This window comes from Anser brachyrhynchus, assembly GCF_964034855.1.
Source record: "Anser brachyrhynchus genome assembly, chromosome: 3".
Classification (NCBI taxonomy): Eukaryota; Metazoa; Chordata; class Aves; order Anseriformes; family Anatidae; genus Anser; species Anser brachyrhynchus.
This window is the reverse complement of record NC_137696.1, coordinates 97,661,158-97,673,224: the sequence shown is the minus strand read 5'-3', so window position 1 is coordinate 97,673,224 and position 12,067 is coordinate 97,661,158. Positions and strand designations below refer to the sequence as shown.

At 37.9% G+C, this 12,067-nt stretch overlaps 1 protein-coding gene across 1 annotated transcript in view; it reads right to left on the bottom strand.

Moving 5' to 3' along the window:
- Positions 1–12,067, bottom strand: part of EYS (eyes shut homolog) — a 959,435-nt gene that overhangs the window by 726,563 nt on the left and 220,805 nt on the right. The window contains exon 12 of the mRNA XM_080584128.1: positions 7,479–7,732. Within this exon, the coding sequence (XP_080440254.1) occupies positions 7,479–7,732 (254 nt within the window). The remainder of the gene's footprint in view (positions 1–7,478; positions 7,733–12,067) is intronic.

Below are 12,067 nucleotides of genomic sequence, written 5' to 3'. Positions count from 1 at the left end.
CAGCCTTGTTGCCCTCCCCTGGATGCATTCAAGTACCTCAACATCTTTTCTATATGGTGGAGTCTAGAACTGCACACAATATTAAAGGGGAGGCAGCACCAATGCTAAATACAGTGGGAGAATCCCCTCTTTTGACGGGCTGGCTGTGATGTGTTTAATGCATCCCAAAATGCATTAAAATGCATTGCATTAAAATGCAATGCCCACTGTTCCAATCTATCTAGATCCCTCTGCAAGGCCTCTCATCCCTCCAGGAAGTCAACAGCACATCCCAGTTTAGTGTTGTCAGTGAACTTGCTAAGGATGCATTCCAGATCATTGACTAAAATGTTGAACAAGACTGGCCTTAGGGCAGAGCCTGGGGGAACACTGCTAGTGACTGTCTGCCAGCCAGTGGTAGCCCATTTGAGCTCTGCCATTGAGCCAGTCCATCACCCAGTGCATTGTGAAGCTGTTCATCTCCCATTTGGACAATGTGTCCAGAAGGATATTGTGAGGGATGGTAGCAAAGGCCATTCTAAAACCCAGAATGATTACATCCACTGCCTTCTCCTCATTCACCATGCATGTGACCTTATCATAGAAGGAGATGAAATTACTAAGGCAAGTCTTTCCCTTTATGAAGCCATGTTGACTACGTATGACAACTGCTTTGTTCTTTAAATGCCTTTCAGTAGCACCTAGGATAATCTTATCTATAATGGTTGCAGGTGCTGGGGTTAAACTAACAGGTCTGTAGTTTCCTGGGTCTTATCTCTTTCCCCTTTTGTAGATTATTATTGCATTGGCTCGCTTCCAGTCATCAGGGACCTGCCAAGACTCCCGAGACATATTATGGAGAGGAGACCAGCTATGACACCTGCTAACTCCCTCAGTACTCTGGTGTGAGTCCCTTCATGTCCCATGGTCTTATGAATATTCAGCTGATACAGCTGTTGTCTTACAACTGTGTTGCCCACAAGTGGAAAGTCGCTGCTCCCCCAGTCATGGGCATCCAATTCTGAGGACCAGGCAGCCCAAGATCTACCATGAATTTTAAAAAGTGAGACAAAAAAAAGGCATTAAATGACTTTTCCTCATCCTTACTTGCTAGGTGACCTTCTTCGTCAAGTATCAGTCCAATGTTTTCCTTGAAATGGAAAAATTCCATTCACTGGAAATGGTGAACAGAAACGTGAATCCATTTGCATTCCTTTGTGCAGCAGAAACATTTTCAATACATCATACAGGTCACTTTTCCAAAGGATGGGCTAACTAAGGAGACATCTCTTTCTCATAAGAGTAGTATCTAGGTATCTTTGTCCTGCTACACAAAAGCACTGTTTAAACCTGCCAACTAGCAGCTGCCAACCATAGGTAAGTAGTTTCATTCCAGATCAGTACCTGCTACTCTTCCAGGCCTTTAAAAGGTCCTTATGCCCTTTTTGCATCCTGGTACTATAAGAAACTCGTATGAGGAACAGTGTTGATATTGTTATTAAAGAGTTTTCATTTTAGGTCTGTATTTCAATTTGTTTAGTAGATCAAAGCAAATCTCTGTGTAGATTATGTGCTGAATAGCAAAATATATGAGCTTGACTTCACATGCTACACAGATCAGTTAAGAACTTGCTGGAGTAGAGGGCTCCTATATCTTTTCACAAGACAGCTTGGCAGAGTGCACTGGAAGATTGATTGCACAGCACACAGCCAGTCTGATCTAGTTAATAAAATAGCCATTGAAATAAAAGGGACATTATCTGTGCATGTGACAATGCTTTGTAAATAATTTTTCATGAATGTATTTCACCTAATTGTATGTATCCAGAATTAATTTAATTTTACTGAATTAGGAACAGTAGGATGGGGAATAGTAAGTTAAACACAGGTATCTAGTATTACATTAATGCTAGAGAGAGTCTTGGCTTTCATATGTTACTAAAGGGCAGAAGTCTCATGTGCACCTTGAGTCATATCTGACCTATGAGGATGTCTTAGGCTGCTAAGACAACAAAAATGATATCTAATGCTTAGAACTGAAAGCACTGGAAGTGCTCCCATAATGTCTTAAGTTTCCTGTATATGCAGTGGAGAAAGCATATTCAGTGATTCAGATAATAGCTACACAGCAAGCTTATAGTATTTTATTCTGAATTTTGAATTACTTTGGCAATTCTTCTTTCTTTTCCTACACATGGAAAATCTGTAAAACTAGAAATTTAGGAAATATCATTGAAGACAGTATGAAGGCAATGGACTGGTTTAAACTCAAAAAGAGGGGACTGAGAAGATGCAATCTTTCTATTTATGAAGATCTTTATAAATACTTCCTCTGTGTCCATTTTTTATGTTAATAAAAGCTTTTTAATATTAGCCATAATATTACAATAAGTTTGATTAAGAGCTATCAGAATGGCATATATAGTAACAGAGGTGAAGGACATTACATGTTGATGCATCTTCCAGCTATACAGTTCTATGACTTGTATGCTTTTAGGAAAAGTTAGCAAAAAATAGCAACAACTCTTAAATTAAAAAATATTACAAATATTTTTGCAGTTCATGATGACTACTACTTATGTGTCTGTAGGCTATCCTTCAATGAAAACTAAAAATCAAAATCCTATCTAATCCATGAGGTAATTGTCTTAAAGAATTAGCAGAAAACAAATCTAGCACTAAAAAGAATCAGACACATCAGTGTTCTTTGAAAATCTCAAAGATAAACTTTTTTTAAAAAAAAGTCTCAGAAAAAAGTTATGAATTTGATACAATGGGTAGCTATACAAACTGTGGTTCTGTACAGTTTTCATAATTTCATAATTTCAGGTGGACCTGCTAAGATAAACGCATATCAGGTCCCTGAGAACACTGGTGGAACTTAATTCTCCTTAGCAGCCCCAACTGGGACTTTCCCAAACACCCTGCCCATTGCCCAACAAGCTCAGCCCTAGGCAGTCAGCTCTGGCCTGAGCTATGCTGTAGCTGTGCCTGTTTATAGTCCTGCCTAAGGCCCTGTCTCAAAAATGGACCTCAACTCACACCATGGGTAATTTGTCTCTTTGAATGGACCCCTTGCATGTACATTGCAGTCTTGCCTGTGGCCTTGTCTGTAGCCCTGCCTCCTGCTGCTTCTAACTGGGTCCCCTGGCCCTGGGCCTGGCCAGTTGCCTTCAGTGCCTAGGGCTCTTGAGGGCAACAGGCTAACAGGGCTCTGCCTGCTCTGCTAGATGCTGCAGGACTGTGCTCTGCTTAGTGAGGGCAGTGCCTGCACTTGGGGTTGTTTTCAGCCCCTGGTTCATTGCTACCCTTATGAAGCAGCCTTGTGCACTTGCTGCTCCTTGATATAACATAGTCAATCTTCATTGTATTAGCATGTCCATCAGCTGTTCTAGACATTGGTTGTTCAAGCAGTTAAGTTCACTTGTATTGAAAACGATAAGCTTCACACAACTTTGTGTTTTTCCTTTCAAGATTTGTCTTTAGGAATAGCATCAAGGATATACTGTTAATTTCTACCACAGAAATGTAAAACTATCTAAATAACATCCAAATGATTTAAGAACAATTAATAACTTACTGAAAGTACAAACACTTAAATGCTTCCTCTAATAGACTCTAAATGTTAGGTGGATTCTTCTGATGTAGCTGTGGCATAATAGATAAAAAAGCAAAGTACAGAAATTTAAAGTAATACAATGATATTAAAAAAGTCTGTATGTTATTTTCCTGTTTTGGACAAAAAAAAAAAAAGAAGAGAAAACTGAAAAGCATCATATATAGAACATATAAAGCTACTTAAAAAGCTATTGGAAGACCTACATTGGTGATGAGTGTTAATTGTGTTATACATTGCTTGCATATGTATAAAGCAATGACGGATCAATATTTTGCTATGTGAGTTACAGTATAAATCCAGAAAAAGAAAACAAATCAAAAAAAACACACATCTTAACTATACAGCAATCAATGTTGTATAGATACAAAACCTCAAGAGGCAATATTGCTTATCTACTTAGAATTCTCAGCAGCTGTCTTCCCATTTTTATAAGTACCCGAACAAACAAGACTTTTAATGAAGGATATGTTTGAATAAAGGCAACCTTTTAACAAATACTTCCAAGAAGAGCTTCTATTGAGCCAGAATGAAGCACAGCAATATTTGCTTAGAAATCCAAGTCATTAATCATGAAAGCTAGAACCATTTGATGCTGAGCACTGATTTTGTTATATGGAATAAAATGAAGATATGGAAGAAGAGAGACTGACAATGACTTCTCAAGTGAAAAGAATTATATTATGTTTGAAGAACTGAATCACAACAAAGCAATATAGAGGACTGTCACATGATCGAAATGGTGGAATAAAGGTTTTCATAAAACTACTAAATTTTTACAGGTCATACTGCGAGCTTCCAAGTCTGGCACAGGCCAAATTCTCTTGCTGGTAGTGGAGACACCAACAAAATCTCTCCATATTAAAGTCTCCATCACAAGTACAGTTAACAGCTCAAAAGGCAAGAATATGGTATATGATGCTACAAAATATTATGTATTATACATTAATATATATTTAAATATATTATATAAAATATTACATTTATTTTTAATACGCAGATGCCCAAGCCTTGGATTTTTTATAAGCTTCTTTTTATCAAATGAGATTGTGAAAGCTGTTCATATTGATAAATCCCTTTACAGTGCCTAAGGGAACCCTAGATAATAGAATGTAAAACGTTTGTGAAATACTGATAGACATCAGACTAAAATGATCATTTAGGCAGAGGAGACTGCTATGAGTTGTCTATGTAAAATCTGGTTCTGAAAAACTGGCTCTAATTCTATATCAAAGAGTACCCAGGGTTTCATTTATTAACAGGAGAAAAAACAAGTTGGTGGCTGAGTAGTCATGACTTATCTGCAAATCTGTGAATCCTAGTACACATAGTATAATAGTTCCCAAAGATTTACAGAGTCCTGAGCAGGAATAACTTTGGTTTTGCTCTTAAATTTATTTACTGCTGCCTTTGATATTTCCTCTGAAATTGAATTTAGTACTTATGAAGAAAAATGAAGCACATGTGGATATGTAAAAAGGTTGAATTACGTAGCATAACAAAACCAAAATGTGTCTTTCTAGCATCATACTGAGATACTCTTCACTGATTCATAACATCCAGTTATGACTGAACTTCAAATCTGTTCTGTAATATAAAATATCCCAGGATCATAAAACCCTGGACAAAAAAAGGAAAATAGAAATGTGTAGTGGGTTTACGTGGCAAGGTTTTGGTAGCAGGGGGCCATAGGGGTGGCTTCTGTGAGAAGGATCTGGAAGCTGCCCGATCTTTGGTAAGGGCCCCATTGCTGACCAGAGCTGAGCCAACAAGAGATGTTGTTTTGCACCTCTGTGAGAGCATATTTAAGACAGGGAAAAAAAAAAACGCTGCGCCACACAGCAGCTGGGAGAGCGAGAGGAGTGAGGAACAGCCTTGCAGGCGCCAAGGTCAGTGAAGAAGGAGGGGGAGAGATGCTCCATGCGCCAGAGCAGAAGTCCCCTGCGGCCTGTGGTGAGGACCCTGGTGAAGCAGGCTGTCCCCCTGCAGCCCATGGAGTACCACGGCGGAGCAGGGTTCCACGCAGCAGCCCGTGGAGGAGACCACGGTGGAGCAGGTGGACCTGCACCAATGGAGGCTGCGGCCTGTGGAAGACCCCTGACAGAGCAAATTCCAGGCCAGACTTGCAGCCCGTGGAGAGGAGACCACGCAGGAGCAGGTGACCTGGCAGGAGCTGCTGCCTGTGGGGGATCCAGGTTGGAGCAGTTTGCTCCTGAGGGATGGACCCCATGGTACAGACCCATATCTGGAGCAGTTCTTGAAGAGCTGCTGCCTGTGGGCAGTCCACGTTGCATCAGTTCAGCAAGGACTGCATCCCGTGGGAGGGACCCCACAGCCCAGGGGACGAGAGTGACTGAGAAGAAGCGCTATAGACTGACCATAACCCCCCATTCCCCCCGTTCCCCTGCGCCGCTCAGGGGGAGGAGGTGGAAGAGGGTGGTTGGGGGGGAAGGTGCTTTTGGTTTCTTTCCTTTGTTTCTCACTTCTCTAGCTTATTAATATTAAGCAATAAATCTTACTATCTCCCTATGATGAGTTTGTTTTGCCCGTCACGATAATTACTGTGCGATCTCCTCGTCTTTATCTCAACCCTTGAGCCCTTTTCATTGTATTTTCTCCGTGTTCCTCTTTGAGGAGGGGGAGTGAGAGAGCAGTTGAGATAGAGCTCGGCCGCCCACCCGAGTAAAACCACCACAAAATGCTAGAGTAGTGATAACATTTTTATAAATTTCTAGTCTTTTATTAATTGCTTTTGTTTTATACTGTATGAAAAAAAAGAAAAAAACAAAGAATTAATTATATTCTGTACATGTGATAATGAGCTGCACTACATTAATAATATTGTGAAAATTCTTTTGACTTTAAATTTGCTTCTCTTGGAATACTATCATATAATACCTCTCTGGGTGATAAAAGAATACAAAAGTACTTTCCAGTAAGATGTCATCTATATAAGTAAATCCTCATGCTCACATAAGCACAGAATAGTTGAGGTTGGAAGGGACCTCTCAAAGTTATCTGGTACAATCCCTCTGCTCAAGCAGGGTCACTTAAAGTAGGTTGGCCAGGACCATGTCTGGATGGCTTTTGAAGATCTCTAAGAAGGGAGATTCCATGACCTCACTGGGCAATCTGCTCCAGTGCTCCATCACCCTCATGTTGTCTCCTGATGTTTAGATGGAACCTCTTTTGTTCCAGTTTGTGCCATTTCCAGTGGACACCACTGAAAAGAGCCTGAATCCATCATCTTTGCAACTTCCTTTCAGGTATTTATATAGACTAGTGAGATTCCCTGTGACCTTTCTCTTCTCTAGGCTGAACAGTCTCAGTTCTCTAAGCCTTTCCTCATAGGAGATGTGCTTCACTTCCTCAGTGATCTTCATATATCCCTTTACAGGACTCCCTCCGATATGTCTATGTCTCTCTTGTACTGGGGAGCCCATAAGTGTACCCTGAACTGCAGATGAATCTCACCAGGGGTGAGTAGAGGGGAAGAATCACCTCCTTCAACCTGCTGGCAGCACTCTTTCTAAGGCCACACAGGATATCATAACCCTTCTTTGTCACAAGATTTGCTCTTTAGGGAAACTAAACGAACACAATTGAAATTGTGTTTTGGAACTTGATCATTTTTTATTGCCAAAAGCATCAAAATTCATGTTCAGAATTGTACAGTTAATAGAGGGAGGGTCAACAGAAGAACAGTTAGGAGATACAATGTAAGAATTTCCATACTAATTCAGTTAAAACTGTCAAATCACATATACTTTCATGTATACACATGTATACACATAGTTCTTATAAAAAGGTCTTATAAACATTGCTGAGATAGAGTTGGACAAGCACATTTGTAGTACAAGGCACTTCAACAGTGAAAACTTACCTTTGAACCCTTCAGCACAATGACATGAAAAGTGATCAATTAAATTCACACAGGTAGCTCCGTTTTTGCAAGGTGAACTTGAACATTCATTAATTTCAACTTCACAGAAGGGTCCTTCATATCCAGGCATACAGTTACAGCTGTAATTATGCAAGTGGTCCTGGCAGAAACCATATTCAGAGCACTGGTTTCCAATGCAGTCATCTATATCAAGTTCACAGAAAGTGCCAGTGTAACCAAGGGGACATAGGCACCTGTTGTTAAAAAGAGAAAATTAAAAAAGGCAGTCACTGATAGGTGTGTATAGGTCAATAATGTCTAACAGTGTTAACAACATTTTTACTTTTAATTACTCACAAATGAATTGGATTCTTTTTTAGTCTTCATTCTTTACTTTTAATTAGTCACCAAGTAACTTTGTTTCACATAGACTGCTTGGAACTAAATTAATTAAATGGAACTGTGCAATAATCAAAATAGTACGAATTTAGATTGGACAAAATAGCAGCTGTATAGCTTTTAAAATCAAACTTCCAATGATAATATTCAAATGGAATCGGTGTGATATCAGATTAGAAAATAACTTCAAAACCGGATCTTACAGTCATATGAAACAGTGACTGAAGTATAAAGCTAATCATGCCCCAAATAGTGGCAGTAGCTCAAAACAGTGGCCTACTACAGACTAATGTTGCAGAATGAGGCTTTGTTCTGTTATTGTTTGCTCAACATATAGCAATATACAAACATATACATTAATACAAACAGGAGTGTTCTAGTCCTCTTAATAACCTAAATTCTTACTGTAGACTAAGACGTAATTTAATGAAGATTACAACATCTAAGAATCATTCATTTATTTTTTATAATCCAGACTGATCTTTAGTGGTGACAGGATCACAAAACTCAATAAATATTTTAGAAACATAATTTATAATAATCTACTTCAAATTCTAAATGTATATTTACAAATAACATTAACACATAATATCATAAATGGAAAGTCTACAAAGAAGGGCCAAAATACTTTAAAATAAATATATTAGTAACTGTCATTATCTAAAATCTGTATTTTATGGGTAATATGTCTATTTTTCAAGAAAAAGAGATTATTTTTTATGAAGCAAAATCTAAACTAATCAGGTCTTTAATTTTAATGCATTTTCTGCTACTTAATAACATTAACAATTAATAGTTACCTTTTACATTAATGTCTTGTAAATATAACAGTAATATGTACTAAGCAGATATGATTATACTGTGTGTTTCTCAAATTTAACATATAATGGCATAAGTGGAGTTCTGTAGGCTTTGGATATTAGCATCTGACTGTATTTATTTGTAGCTCCAGCATTTGTATAAGATACTAAATTATCCAACTTGTATGATTTATATTATCATTTTCTCTCTAAGTTATTCTATGAAATTTGTCTTGAACACAGTTTTGTTAAATGCTGTGCTGGTGTAACAGTGATGTAGCTGAACTTCAAATACCTTTTCCTGTCTTTCTTAGGAATGATATGAAGTCCAATGATCTCTAAGTAATTAGATCTTTTGCTAGGAAAATGCCATCACCACATTAGATTTTAATGACTATGACCTTGCATTGACAGTACTACAGTACAACAGTACTAAAATACTGAACATGATATCAAAAGCTTTGAATGGTAGATTGATTTGCAGTTTTCATTTGCTGTAAAGCTAAAATGCTTCCCTACAATAAATTTTAAAAGCACAAGCCAAGAAAAAAACCAACACAGAAATATTAATATTTCAATGACATACATATACATATACATATACATATACATATACATATAATTTTTAAGTGAATGTTTGTCTTGCCCTTTCATTTCCACCTTTGGTATGGGGTGAGTTACGGATACTCCAGTAAATCAACAGTAACTACAGATGTACATGTCGTACCATAATTTGTGTTTGTAGGTGAATCTCTCACCCAAGAAACATGTTTTTTTTTTGCCCTTAGCAGTAGAAGCTCCTTGGCTGTGTGCTGACCCAGCAGTGCAGGGGCTCTGCCTGGCCTTGGCCTGAGCTGGATTTCTCAGGTTCAACCACTGCATCACAGCCCAGTGGCTGCTGCTGCCCTGCTTTAGCTTCAGCTCTGAATGGCCCTGATGGGGAGAGGGAGACACCTCCCAGAAAAGACCTGGAGATGCTAATGTAACCCACCAACTACTTTCTTACGGAATACTAAAATGTCAACCTTAGAAACTGGAGAAACATTTAAAGGACAAGCAAGGCGCCACAGAAAACGTAAATATGAAGTTTTGTATACCACTTTTAACTGTTTTATTGAGGATTTATTGTATTCATTTGGACTATTAAGTATGGCCATCCGACTAATAATTTGATCTATTAGGCTCTTCAAACATTAATGGGAATAACAACAATTTCTTAGGTTCATGTGTGCTCCCTTTTGTCCATAACAGGACTGAGTGTAACAGATCCTAGGAAACAGATCCTTGTTGTTAGGCATTGGAATGGGCTGCCCAGGGAAGTGGTTGAGTCACCATCCCTGAAGGTCTTTAAGAGACGTTTAGATGTTGAACTTAGTGATATGGTTTACTGGAGGACTTGTTAGTGTTAGGTCAGAGGTTGGACTAGGTGATTTTGGAGGTCTCTTCCAACCTAGACGATTTTGTGATTCTGTGATTCTGTGAAGAAAGCCAGTATGTTAGTGCTTTTGCTACAAACATGGATTTTAGTAGTGGATACCAAACTCAAGCCACAGTTACACTATTATGGATTGCTTTGCTCCAACACATGTTGTGTAGATGGCTGGACATTGATACTCTACTGCCTAAACCTTGTTAATATTGCACAAAAATTTGATATGCCCATGAAATAAATGTAAGATGGAGACTCATGTAAGTCGTGCACAGAATTTTGTCTAAGAAGTAACATGACACTTGAATGTGGATAGTTATGGGGTAGCTGTAATGTGTTCCTACCAAAATGTAGTAAGACATAACCTTTTTACCCCCCAACGTCTGGAACAGTAGGTATGTAGTTAGATGGGTTCATACTGTTTAGTGCAGGCACAGTAGTTGTCACAATGCATTTATAGACTGCGTGCACTGAAGTGATGTAGGACTTGTGCCATTGAGTAAATAACTGTGGCAACTGATGAATCTTTAAAATGACTGAAAAAGGCTAAAGACCAGACTGAAGATACACTGTGTCTATGCTGATCTGTGCTATATGACCCAACTATTTTCTATTTTGAGACAAGAAGGCACATTTAAGCTAGGCACTAGCAAAGATTTCTCAGTATCTATTTTACTTTTTAATATATATATTTTAATGTTGTTATTATAATAATCCAAGCAGATTAACTGTGTTTACTCAGTGTTAATTATTTCGTTTTCTATAGGAACTGCAAACACATTCATAAGGGGACTGAAAGGTTATTTAGTGCCACTTTAGCTTTTTGTAAGTATCTGTGTTATCTACAGAAAAGCTGTAAGTATATATAAGTATAAATTATTACAGAGATATTCCCTAAGAAATTGTAGCATATATTCACCCACTTTCTGGAGCTTTAGCAAAGTGAGGAAATGTATTTTTCCTCTTTCTCTGTTGGAAAAAGCCTATTATTGCTACAGAAAACTGTGTATATCATACCTCTAACTTTATATGGCAGTGCCAACTAGGTCCTGCAGTCAAATTGCATATACACTATAGAATGAATAAAATTGAAGATGGAAAATTAGATACAAAGGAATCTAATCAAACAGCTTAATTTATCCATCTGGCACAAAAAAAAATGGAAAAAGTCAAGAATGAATAAAGCTTTAGATAATGTGATACTCCAAAGTTATCTAAATTATGTTTGCTTTCATAATCTTGCTGGCATCAAGCAAATAAGATTTTCATATTCTAAAACACTTTATTTAACAATGTGTCACTAGGTCTTTCCTACCGAGGTTAATTCAAGATTAAACTATCCACATTGAAATATATATACTGAATATTGAAAATTGAGTTGGGAAGTTAAACTTTCCTGTACACAAAATCCACTATATGGGAAATTTTCCTGCATCAAACTTCATGAAATGCTGACCTCAGAGCAATACCTATAGAGAAAGATACATTTATAAATCATAATAGTTTAATATAATCCTTTATAAAAATTGCAGTAGTAAGTCATACAATACAGCTTCCTCAGGCATCTTAATCTTGATGGGCTTCCCTGGAGCTGTAAGTGTAGAACTTCATCTGAATGGACTGAACTGAAGAAACATGAGAAACAGGACAGCTAATGGAAACTACATTGAATTATACATTCTATCTGTTCCCTTTATTGCTTCCCTTTACTAAATAGATTACAACACACTATCTGTGACCTATTTCAGTTAAGATCTTGATTGTCCAAAACTCTACTTATTGGCAAGAAATAAATTTGCAAGGGTGAATAAAATAACCTCTGCCCCCCTTGGATTTTAAAACAGGAGGAACAACTCCATAAAGTGTTCTTTCACTTTATTCATTAATTGCTCCTCACTGGCCCATGTTAATTCTGTTCTTCTCTCTCCTCTCTTCAGAGAACATAGTGGAGAGGGAGAGGC